The following is a 12,309-nucleotide window of genomic DNA, read 5'->3' on the forward strand; positions in this document are numbered from 1 at the left end:
AGCTAAGTGGCCTGTCCTGCGGCAGTGTTGCCAGCAAGCCAGCAGCTTACTGACAAATGACAGATGGCTGCTTTTCCACTCTCCCCAAGAACTCTGAAACATACAAGACAAATAACCAGGTCCTTTTTTGAAATAAAGCAGTATAGAGATTGATAATATGATAACCATTCATATTCTCTGCTCACAATAAATACAGATTTCGGAGAACAGGTCTCACGCTGTTTGAGTTTGAAGCCCTTTGTACCTGGTGTCCAAGAGCATAACTTAGGAGGCGAGAGGCCATTCCCACAGATCTGGTGGATCCCAGGGCCTACAGCTCACCCACTTAGCGCCTCCTGCCCCATCTCCACCTGCTCTCCTTGGTGAGCAGGAGACAGAGCGCCTCAGTGTAGGAGCTGCCAGATCAAGGTGCACGAGGGCCGTCATCTCTGACTCACGTCGAGCTGAAGCTCACCAGAAAACTCCTGGCTGATCCAGTGGCAGCTGGGACCTAAATGCCAGGATTGGGAAGTCCATGGTGAAGCCCCTCAAAGGCTGCTAGGGTCTTGGATGACTGCCGCCCTGCTGCCGCCTTCTGAGGATACCTCTCTCCACCAAGGGAGGGGCACTAGAGCTAACTGATCAGCACACCTGAGCACCTGAGGGCCTCTTCATCCAGCCCAGCCTCTATCTCTCTTCCCAGAGGACCTTCCACTCTCTTCCAGCAAAAAAATCATCATCCTTGACAGAAAAGTTGAAGGCAAAATAGGGTTCAAATAGTGCCCACTTCTGTTATTTCCAATACAGCATCACTAGGACCTCACAGCTGGCCTGTTCTTTCCTCGTTCTCACTGCAAGGCAAGCTTGTGTGCTCACAGCCATGGGAAAGCAAAGGTACACGAGCTTACTCATGGTGCTTCAAGGGGCCCAAGCGCAGTGGGGGCATAAGCTTTGTATGGCCCTTCCGCCCCCTATGCCAGGCTGCTCTTGTATGCTACAGGACAGGCACTGGCCAAATGCCACAGGGGAGAGGGCAACACTTCCACGGTGGCCTTCACCGAGCGAGCAGGAAAGCAGGTCACCAATTTTCAAACATTTCAAACAATCAGATTAATAGCCCCTACGCAACTTCCAAAAGTTAAAAGAGCCCAACAGCACAGACTGAGCATGACCGTGAAAAGCAGTAGCCTTCTCCCTCTCATCATATTTTAGACACTAACACCAGTGAGGTGCTGTCAGACGCGCTGTTCAGAGAGAAACCTCCATTGAGACAGAGCCTGCCCTTCTTGTGCCTGGGCTCTCAGCACGGGGCTATGGGCCTTCTCACCTTACTGGCTGATGATGCCTCTTATCTGTCGGGTTTGCACCCTGGAATATGAGTGCTCTGAGGCAGGAAGTTTTGTTTTGCTTTTCTTTCTATACCAGAATCTAGTCAGTGCCCGGCACACTGCAGGCATTCAAAAAATGCTGAATGAGTGGATGAGGCTCAGAAAAATGTTGGGCTCGACTGTGTTCTGAGACTGCGTCACCTCATTGGCAATCCTTTACCCAGAACCATCTGCCAACATCTACCACTTAGAAGATCAACTCACCTATTACAAAGATGAAAATAACAATTTTAAGTGTCTATTAAAATTACTCTGCTTATTGGCTAATCATATTATATACTTTCTTGGCCTCAGTTCCCTCACCTGCAAAATGGGAATAATAGGGATAACACTGCCTACACCTCCCCAGACTTCTGGAAAGAGTAAGACTGAGACCCAGATATGGGATGCTCAGTGAATGATAAGTCTCCTTCCTTCCCTCTTTGTTATGTGAAAGTAAAAAAGGGACTGACCTCTTACTTACCTTGCCTATCCTGATGCATGAATTTATAGTATCGAGCAAATCAGCCTTTTTTTCATTTATAGGCACTTCTGCTAATTCCTTTCCTATTAATTCACCTGACTGATAGCCCATTGTTGTTTCAAATGCAGGATTTGCATACTGGGGGGAGACAAAAGAAAAAACATGAAGTGAATTAAAAGAAATTTTGAAAAGAGGACAATCAAGGGCGTTCAACTGAAGCCATCCTATTTTCCCCCAGAAAGCTCAGGAGCCTGGAGCTCACCAGGGCAGTTCTAAAGCCCCAGAGCACAGTCCCAGAAGAACCCTGGAGTCTGCAGAAGCCTGTGCTCCAGTGACAGCTGGGGCTTTCGGCGGTATCCTCCTGAGGTTCAGGGAGGGCAGCAGACCTGCTTGCAATTAAACACCAGCAGAGGAAAGACAGTGCACGGAGACAGCCCCAGGGCGGTTACAAAAGGGCTGTTTAATAGTGACCCAGTGGAATAAAGCACCAGCCCGGGAGTCTGAAACACCCAAGCTCTACTCCTGCAAGTCACTTACCATCTGTTTAATGGGAATAAAACATCTCTCTTACCTCTCTCATATGATGCAAATAAATAATGTGTTTGGAAAGCAGGCTATGAACTAGAAAGTGTTTACAAATGTAAAACTTTATGGTTACATTTCAGACTATAAGAAAATGTATGGGAAAGTTGTGCATGAGCTAATAACAATAATAAATGATGATAAAACAATAATTGACACTGTTTAAGGTCTGTTTTCCTTGCGAGGCACCATAGCAAGCACTTCACACACACGACCTCATTTAGTCCTCAGAACATCCTTACGAAAGGCAGGTTGTTCTCAGTATTAATGGTATTTCCACTTGTACAGATGAGAGAGCAAATTCAGATAGATTAAGTAACTTGCCCAAAGCTGCTCAGCTAGAAAGGGGCCAAGGCTGACTGGAACCCATGCTTGTCTGACACAAGCCTGTGCCCTTAACCACTGGCCCAAAGTCACCTCTCAGGACACCAACTCGTGAACGTCACCATCACCAGCACTTGACCAAGAAAGTTGCAGCCAGATTAAACTGAAGGGCTGAAGTGCTCAGAACTAAAATCAAGGTGGAGCTAATTTTCAGACAAAAGGAACATTTCTCTGCCACAGCTCCCTCTTTTGCTGTTATCTAAAAGTACAAACCATGTTATCTCAAGCCACTTACATAAAGCTACTTAGATAAATAGAGGGTAATTTGTTCAGTAAGTTCTAGGTTATTCTTAAAATTGTGAGTACTTTCTAGTAAATTCCTACATCAAAAACAGGAAGAAAGGTGAGAGTCTGCCTCCTCTACTCCCACAGTCCCTCCCCACAACCCCAACCCAGTAACAATTCTTCTGGATAAAAGTCTCTCCTTGCTAAATAAATAAATAAACAAAAAGCGTGAGAATAAATGCAAATATGGTATTTCTAAAGAATATTTTCTAGCACCTTAAGTAATTATTAGTATCTTTTCTTACCTATAGGGAACTTATTTTAAATCACATATGTTATAGATTTTGTTCTGATAATCCTCTAAGGGAAAATTGGTCTCCTGAACTTCAAAAAGAAAAAAAATCATATTGGAGGGGTTCAATCCTAAAAATGAGAACAAACAAAACCAGAAATCCAGAAGGACAAACTTTCAAAATAACAAACCTGTATAATGTGGTCTTCACTCGTAATTTCAACTGCTTCTTGACTTTTCTCTAACGCAGTGAATATTGAGTTACAAGCCCTTTATGGGTAGGAAAAAAAGGACTGATTAATGTAAATACTACAAAATCGAATACAATTTTGGGGTGTTACATTAACTTATTAAAATGTGGTTTTTGTCTGATCATAAAGGTAACAAACGCTAATTCAAGAAAAAGAAAGGGGGAATATTAAAAAGCATAAAGAAGAAATAAACACCTCCTGCTACTCCACTAATTGGGATAGTGATTCTGCACAATTTGGTGCCTTTTCTTCCAACCTGAGGACCAGTGGACCACGCATCAGGGTTCAAATCACTGCCTGTCCCCAGCTGTGGGACCCTGGGCACATGACTGAACCTCACGAGCCTCCCTTCTCACCCTCCCAAGAGTCCTTGGGAGGACCAAGTGAGAGGATAGAGGCAAGAACCCGACAAAGGGCCTGGTAGAAAGGAGGCAGTCAATTATTTGTAGCCATTATTTTAAACAAATTCTTTTCACAAAATTGGGATCAATGGGATGTCTTGCACCGCTCCCTGCTTTCTTCACTTAGCCATATATCGTGAGCATTCTCCCAGGTCCTTAGTGTCTGAAAACACTTTTTAATTGTACAAGTAATGCAAGTTTATTGAAAATAATGAGAAAATACAGATAAAAATAAATGAGATACCATGTCATACCCACCAGGATAGCTATGATCAAAAAGACAGAGAAGAACAAGTGGGGTGAGGAAGCCTCATCCACTGCTGGTGGGAACGTAAAAGGGCACAGCCTCTTTGGAGAACAGTCGGGCAGGTCCTCAAACCATTAAACAAGTTACCACGACCCAGCAATTTTAGTCCTAGGTATATACCCAACAGAAATGGAAGATACATGTCCACACAAAAACTTATAGCCAAACAGTGGAAACAACTCAAATGTCCATCAACTGATGAATGGATGAATAAAACATGGTACATTCATACAACGGAATATTATGCAGACATAAAAAGAAATTAGGTCCTGATACATGCCACAATATGGATGAACCTTGAAGACATTATGCTAAGTGAAAGAAGACAGTCACAAAGGACCGCATATTGTATGATTCTATTTATACGAAATGTCCAGAACAGGCAAATCTATATATAGAGAAATTAGTTTAGTGCTTATCTGGGGCTGGGGGTAATAAAAAGGTTTTAAAATTGTGGTATGGTTGCACAACTCTGTGAATATACTAAAAGCCACCGAACTGTGCACTTCAAATAGATGAATTGTTCAGTATATGAATTACAGCTCAATAAAGTTGTTTAAAAATAAATGAGATCAGGGCCAGCCCTGTGGCCAAGTGGTTGAGTTCGCGCACTCCGCTTTGGCCGCCCAGGGTTTCGCTGGTTTGGATCCTGGGCGCAGACATGATGCGGCTTGCTGGGCCACACTTGGGTGGCATCCCACATGCCACAACTGGAAGGACCCACAACTAGAAAATATACAGCTATGTACCGGGCGGGGTTTGGGGAGGAAAAGCAGAAAAAAAAAAAGGCCCCTCAAAAGTAAATAAATAAATACATGAGATCAAATCATCTGAAATCCCAATACCTAGACATATCAATTGGTGCTGTGGGCAATTGCTTGTATAAACATATATGTAATACATATATTTATAAAAATAAGATCATACTTTACAATTTTATAATCTGCTTGTCTCACTGAACAATATACATTAACCTTTCCGTATCAATAATTACAGTTCTTTACTATCACTTTTTTTTTAAACTGTATTTTTTTCTTTTTAATGATTTTATTTTTTCCCTTTTTCTCCCCAAAGCCCCCTGGTACATAGTTGTATATTCTTTGTTGTGGGTCCTTCTAGTTGTGGCATGTGGGACGCTGCCTCAGCGTGGTCTGACGAGCAGTGCCATGTCCGCGCCCAGGATTCGAACCAACGAAACACTGGGCCGCCTGCAGCGGAGCGCGCGAACTTAACCACTTGGCCACGGGGCCAGCCCCTCTTTACTATCACTTTTAATAAATATATAATAGTCTATTATAAAGTTACACCATAATTTATTCAATGAATCCCCAATGACTGGACATTTAGGTTGTTTCCAGTGTTTTCCTTGTATATGCCTCAGAAGATGATAAAAAGAAAAAAATTGCCTATTTGTTCATAAAGTATAGAGATAATATTAAGAAAACTAACAATAACAATGCTTTTACATTATTCCTGGCATTACTAAACTGTCTCGCTAAACAAGACAAAGCAGCTTACAATAAAAATTAGCTCTTATTTCTTGGCATACAAAAAAAGGCAAGAGATGGTATGTGAATTACACTTCAATAAAGATGTTATTTTAAAAAACCCACAAATCAATAAACAGTAAGTTTCCACCTCTGACATAACAAGCTTGGAGGAGATGGATCTGTGAGACACCCTACTGTGTTTTATCATTCTTTTTTAATTTTTGCAGATCTAGTAAATAAAAAATGGTGCATCATCTGCATTTGCATTTCTTTGATTACTAGTGAAGCTGAACATCTTTTCATGTTTACTGGCCATTAATACCTCCTGTGAACTGCTTGATCCATGTCCTTCTATTTCTTCTACTGGATGTTTTCATTTTTTTAACTGATTCATCAAATCTCTTTAGGTATTTAGGGTATTAACTTGTCTATCCTATTTGTTACAAACATATTTTTCCCAGTTTGTTATTTGTCTAAATTTTTAACAGTAGTTAAGGTTTTTTTCCAACTGTAGACAAGCTTAACATTTTTATGTTGTCTAATCTGATTCTCTTCTTTAATGGAATCTGGCTTTTATGCCAGACTGAGTTTAAAAAGACTTCATCATCCAATTACATATGTTTCCCTATATTTTTAGTACTTCCGTGGCTCCACTTTTTTTTTTTTTTTTTTTTTTGAGGAAGATTAGCCCTGAGCTAACTGCTGCCAATCCTCTTTTTTGTTGAGGAAGCCTGGCCCTAAGCTAACATTCGTGCCCATCTTCCTCTACTTTATATGTGGCATGCCTACCACAGCATGGCGTGCCAAGCAGTGCCATGTCTGCACCCGGGATCTGAACCGGCGAAACCCGGGCCGTAGAGAAGTGGAACACGTGAACTTAACTGCTGCACCCCCGGGCCGGCCCCTCCACTTTTTTTTTTTTTTTTGAGGAAGATTAGCCCTCAGCTAACTACTGCCAGTCCTCCTCTTTTTGCTGAGGAAGCCTGGCTCTGAGCTAACATCCGTGCCCATCTTCCTCTAGTCTATACGCTGGATGCCTACCACAGCATGGCTGCCAAGCAGTGCCATGTCCGCACCTGGGATCCGAACCAGCGAACCCCGGGCCGCCAAGAAGCAGAACGTGCGAACTTAACCGCTGCGCCACCGGGCCGGCCCCTCCACTTTTTAACATTAAGTCTTTGATTCTCTGGAGTGTGTTTTGGAGTTGGGTGTGAGATTGGGATATAACTTTTCTTTCCAAATGGTTAGTCAGTTGTCACAATTCTACTCACTGAAAAGTCCGCTCTTATCTGTGTTGATTTAAACTGCCATGTGAATCATATACAAAATTCTTAAATATACTCGTCTATTTCTAGACTTTACATTCTAGTTTACTGATCTAGCAGTAACACACAGTTGCTTGTCAGAGCTTTCTAGTGCATTTTAGTATCTGCAGAACAAGTCTATTTCTCCAGTTCTCCCGCCCTACATCTCCAGCCTCCCTTCATATTGCCATGTCTCCCTTCACGATGGCTCCCTTTGGCTGTCAGCTGGTGCACAGAGAACAAAGCAGGACATAAGGACAGACGGGGAAGACAGAGGACAAAGAGGGGAGCAGCGGATGCACCAGGGAGAGCCATGTAGGCCACATTTTACAGTTTGGATTTTCTCTTGAAGGCAGTGGGGAGCTGAAGAACAGAAACACAGATGGAGTTAAGTGTGAAGGCAAGTGTGGAGAATGGACAAGGAGGAGCCAGGACTAAATGTAGGGAGACTGACTGATGGTTTCAATAATGCAGGTAAGAAAAGATAGTGGCCTAAAGAGGAAGATGAGTGGGCATATTCCACAGATACTTAGGAAGTAAAATCAATAAGACTTGGTGAGCGACCGGATTTAGGGAGGTGTGAAGGGGACACAGGGGTTTCAGTCCAGGACCACAGGGTAGGTGATGCTAAATTCACTAAGCTAAATTATTCAGGAAGGTCAGAGGTCACAGTTAGCTTTAGGGATGAAAGAGAGACAATGATTTCAGTTTTAAAAACATGGGTTACAACCTAAAGGACTACCACTGCCATTCGCTGCTTGTGAGATCTTGGATGTAAGTCAGTTACTCTCCCTGGCTCTCAGTTTCTCCATCTTGAATGGACCAAAAAAGCTCTAACATCACCTACTGCTCCAAAATTCTCCTCTCCTCTGAGAGGGTGGTGGCCTGACTCACTGTGGGAGTGCTGCAGCCAGGCTGCGGAAGACCCAGGAGCGAGGGGTGAAGCGGGCCCCAGGGCAACCACCCACCTCAAGGTGCCCTGCAAAATCTGGCAACAAAAAGGAGCTCTTCCGCTCCCTTGAGAGCCTGGAAACACTGGTGCTCGGCAGCACTTCCGTGCCACTGCACGCTTCATTTCACTTCGTCTAGGAAGCATTTTTCTTCCCTGCTTGTGGAACTCTGTGCTGGTCCCCAACTAATCTTAACACTCCAAATTCTGATCCCCTTATCTCTGCTTAGGGCATACACAAACAGAACAACTTCATTCTCTCTTTGATTCCAGGTAAAGGAAATGTTAAAGAATAGTGGACCACCCAAGCAAGAACACTAGGATGGCAGAGAGCTGCTGACTTTCTTTCTTCTGTCAACCTCATATAATTTTACTAATTTGCTGCTTTTCTTGCTCTACAGGGAACTAGGTTTCTACTCATTTCACTTAAAAAAAAAAAACAAAAGGGGCTGGCCCTGTGGCCGAGTGGTTAAGTTCGTGCGCTCCGCTGCAGGCGGCCCAGTGTTTCGTTGGTTCGAATCCTGGGCGCGGACATGGCACTGCTCATCAGACCACGCTGAGGCAGCGTCCCACATGCCACAACTAGGAGGACCCACAACGAAGAATATACAACTATGTACTGGGGGGCTTTGGGGAGAAAAAGGAAAAAAATGAAATCTTTAAAAAAAAAAACCTGTTTATAAAGAACAAATTAAAAAATGTTTATTGTAGAGAAGAAAACATGTCACCTGCCAGAGATAACCAACATTAATAGGTTGGGTATGTATATATATTAAAAGCATCTTTTTCTCTTATAAAACAGAACAGATAATTCTGTATATATACTTTTGTACCCTCTTTTTCATTTACTAGCATTTTGGAGCCCCATCTTTGAATGTTGAGTTTCCAATTACTAACCTGACCCCCTGTTCGACATCCAGGCAGACCTTGGAAGTCTGTATGAGGAGAGGTACCACGCCACCACCCCATCCCATTTTAGCAGGTCAGTTACAGCCAAAAGGTAGCCGCCCACAACCAAAGTCCTCACTTGCCCACCAGCCCTGTGTGATGTGGTGGGCTTTCCAGAAGGAGCAGACTTACCTGAGTTTCAGCTGTGATCGCACCTCTCCAAACTCCAGCTGGAGCAGTTCGTTGTAACAGGCCATGAGGCTGGGGTTTTCCACATACCTCTACAAACAGAAAGGGGATTTTGTGGATAATCAAGCGTGCACCTTTAAATTATTCTGTATATCAATAAAAAGACTTTTTTTCAACAGACTTTTCAATTTGGTAACTGAAATCTAAAAAAATAATTTCTCTTTAATGACGAACACGAAATGAGACATGAAAATTTATTAGTACCGAATTAGCTGTTAAAAAAAAAGGGCTTAAGAACGCTTTTCTTTCAGTGCCTTGAGGTAAGAGGATTTTGGTTGTTTGCATGTCACCAGCAGAGGCTAGAATATGGAGAAGGAAGAAATTTACTAACTAAAGTCCTATTTATATTAACTTTCAGGGTATGTTCACTTTTTCAAGAGAAGTATTAAAGCTGTACAGCTCATGGTAAGCAAAAACATGCTTGCATTTCTCTTTGCCCCTGTATTTCACAGAGGTAACTGCCACCCAAGCAACGTTTTCCTACACTGACCTCTAACCATGGCTCAACGAAGCTGACAAAGGATGACTGTCCATAAGCAGAGGTACCAGTAAAGCCATGGCTTTGCCCACGCTCTCTCTCTGCTATAGACAGTAACTGTTTTATATAATAATCTTTACATAAAGGAAACATCTCACAACAAAGCAAATTACATAGTTCTGAGAAGCACGGACCCATTCCACCACTAAATTATGTATTTCATGAAGAAATCTTAATAGTTACTATGTTCTGACACACAGTTAAATTCAGATGCAAAAAATATCCGTGAACATTTACTCACTCACCCCTATTTCTGTGAACAGCTCTTGCTTTCACCAGCTCAGTACATGGGTAACACTCCATCTGACCAAGGAGGAAGCTGAGGCCTAAGAGGTTAAGGCCTCTGCAGGCCACTATCTACAAGCCAAAGGCAGACTGACGTGGGGCATGGGGCCCCTCGTGGAGCTCCTTCTATTGCCACGGTGAAGGCAGGTATCCTCCTATTTGAACAGGAATCAGGGTCTTGCCTGGGTGTCAAGCCAGCTAAAAATCCAGCCCCAGGTTCATGCCTTAAAAGCTGTAAGACCCTAAATGAGGCACTTAACCTTTCTGAGGCTGCTTCCTCACCTGCAAACAGGACAATACTGCTCCTACCCTCTGTGAGGACCAAGCACGAGACGGGAGAAGGCAGGCTAACTGCAAACTGCTGCACCCACAGAAAGCTCAGTGAGTGCCGGCCCCTGGGAGGGAAGGCAAGGACTACCGGCCATGGGCACGATGGTCCCCACATCTGCAGGCCAAAACACAGCCCCTCACAAACAAGTCTGAGAGAGGTGACATGCCTACCCGCTCCCACCTACTGTGAAGGCAGTAGAGCGCTGGCTCTGCTGTTCACTCCTCTGTCAGCCATGACACCACAGGAATACCCCAGCATGCTGCCCATCTCTTGACCAGGGGGAAACAGGGAGGAGAGACTGCTGGGCACAGTGTTGTGCTACTGCCAGCAGACAAGGGGTCAGGGACTTGACAGGGACATGGGTCCTCAGCTGTCCAAGGGCTTGGCTGGCCTCACCTGCTTTGCAGGCAAGATCTTAGGACATGGAGATATGAGCATTTATACAATTCCACCAGTGGCCTCACATGCATGTGACTAGATTTTTCACTGGGTATGAATGCATGTATCCAAATTTCTGTATCCCAAAGGTAGACATCACCTTGCTCCCACTGTCTGCCCCTCCCCCTCACTACCTCTGCTTTGCTCTGTGTGTCTAAACATGCCATCTTCCTCGCCCTTCTCCAACTTTAAACATGTCCCAAGGATTCTACCGGGCATGGAGGCTGGAGATGGGCATGAGGTCCAGGGGTCCTCAGGAAACAGGCTGCTACTCCTTCTGCTTAAACAGCAGCTAGTCTTCTCACCCTAAATCATCCCACAAGAGGGGCTGGCGCCACAAATCCTGCAGACTCCGGAGCTGACTCAACCTCACTCTCTTCAGAGAATGTCATGCCCAACTTGCTGGGCCCCACCCAGTGGTTCTCAACCCTTGGCAGCATATTACAACCACCTTAAAAAGTACCTTAAAAAGGACAATCTTAACAAGTAACACCAACGTGCCGGCCCCTCCCGACACCAACTGACAACAGACTCTCCAGGGAAGCTTTTCAAGGGGACTCTCATGCACACTGGCGTTGAGAGATACCAAATCCTAACCTTTGAGACTTTAATCAGCAAATGCTCAACCAATAGGTACAACTCAGGAGGCAAGCAGGTCTCCATCCACCCTGAAACCCTGAACTATGGCTAAGTCACCAAATAGCTGGCTACCCCTGAATACCAGAGATCTCACTGTAGAGTAGGCTTCCAGGTTAGGGCTGGGCTCAAGCCTTGGCACTACTGTTTCCCAGCCACGAGATTTGGGAGAATCACCTTCCCACTAGGTCTAGATGCTCTGCTCTGTCACTGTGTCCTCTGTCACTTTAGTATCCGTCTGTTACATGCAGATACAGGACTCTGTGTGAAAAAATTAGTTAGCACTTGTGGTCTCTGAGGACTGGTCACCCACTTGGATTTGTCACCTACAAAATGCTGAGCCTGCTATGTCTGTATTTCCTAAGTCAGGTATTTCTAAAATGACTGTTCCAAAGCTCTTGTGCTTTTTGCATGGAAGTGTTCTCACAGGGACAGGCAGCTAAAGTGGCGTCAGCACAGGCTTCAGGGTATACCTGGACTGAGTGGTCTGAGTGACAGGGCAGGGAGAGTGCGTGTCAGTTACTTTCAAATTTTCAAGTTAGCTTCACGATAACTCAATTACACTAAGAGAATATAAGGACTGCGGTTTACTAGACCTTCCACCAGCATCCTCTTTCTAGTCCACGCAGCTGTGCTGATGGATCTCCTTGTGCAGAATTTCAAACAGCACTTACCAAACACACAAATTTCCACCACTGCTTCTATGCCCTTTCAAAGACACCTCACACAAATACAAAGCTTAATGACTTCTGGGGGCTGTAGGTAAGCAAATGACCCAAGACAGGGCGAATAACCCACCCCTCAAATTTCACTAGATTCACTAGAAAGTGGAAGCCTCTAAGGTCTTTGTAAAAAGAATAGCCAGCTTTGCAGTCCAAGAATAATAATACAAAGAGCTTCCCAGCTATGTGGGAAAGATTTTTCCCTGT

At 44.1% G+C, this 12,309-nt stretch overlaps 1 protein-coding gene across 10 annotated transcripts in view; it reads right to left on the reverse strand.

Moving 5' to 3' along the window:
* PDE8A (phosphodiesterase 8A) overlaps positions 1-12,309 on the reverse strand; it is a 137,796-nt gene that overhangs the window by 40,005 nt on the left and 85,482 nt on the right. For 9 of the 10 annotated variants that reach the window (XM_070570608.1, XM_008512673.2, XM_070570635.1 and 6 more), the window contains 3 exons: positions 9,096-9,184; positions 3,505-3,583; positions 1,831-1,968 (listed from right to left, as the gene is read on the reverse strand). In XM_070570608.1, the coding sequence (XP_070426709.1) occupies positions 1,831-1,968; positions 3,505-3,583; positions 9,096-9,184 (306 nt within the window). The remainder of the gene's footprint in view (positions 1-1,830; positions 1,969-3,504; positions 3,584-9,095; positions 9,185-12,309) is intronic. The other variant, XM_070570594.1, reaches the window with a different exon arrangement.

Source organism: Equus przewalskii, chromosome 1 (assembly GCF_037783145.1).
Source record: "Equus przewalskii isolate Varuska chromosome 1, EquPr2, whole genome shotgun sequence".
Taxonomy (NCBI): domain Eukaryota; kingdom Metazoa; phylum Chordata; class Mammalia; order Perissodactyla; family Equidae; genus Equus; species Equus przewalskii.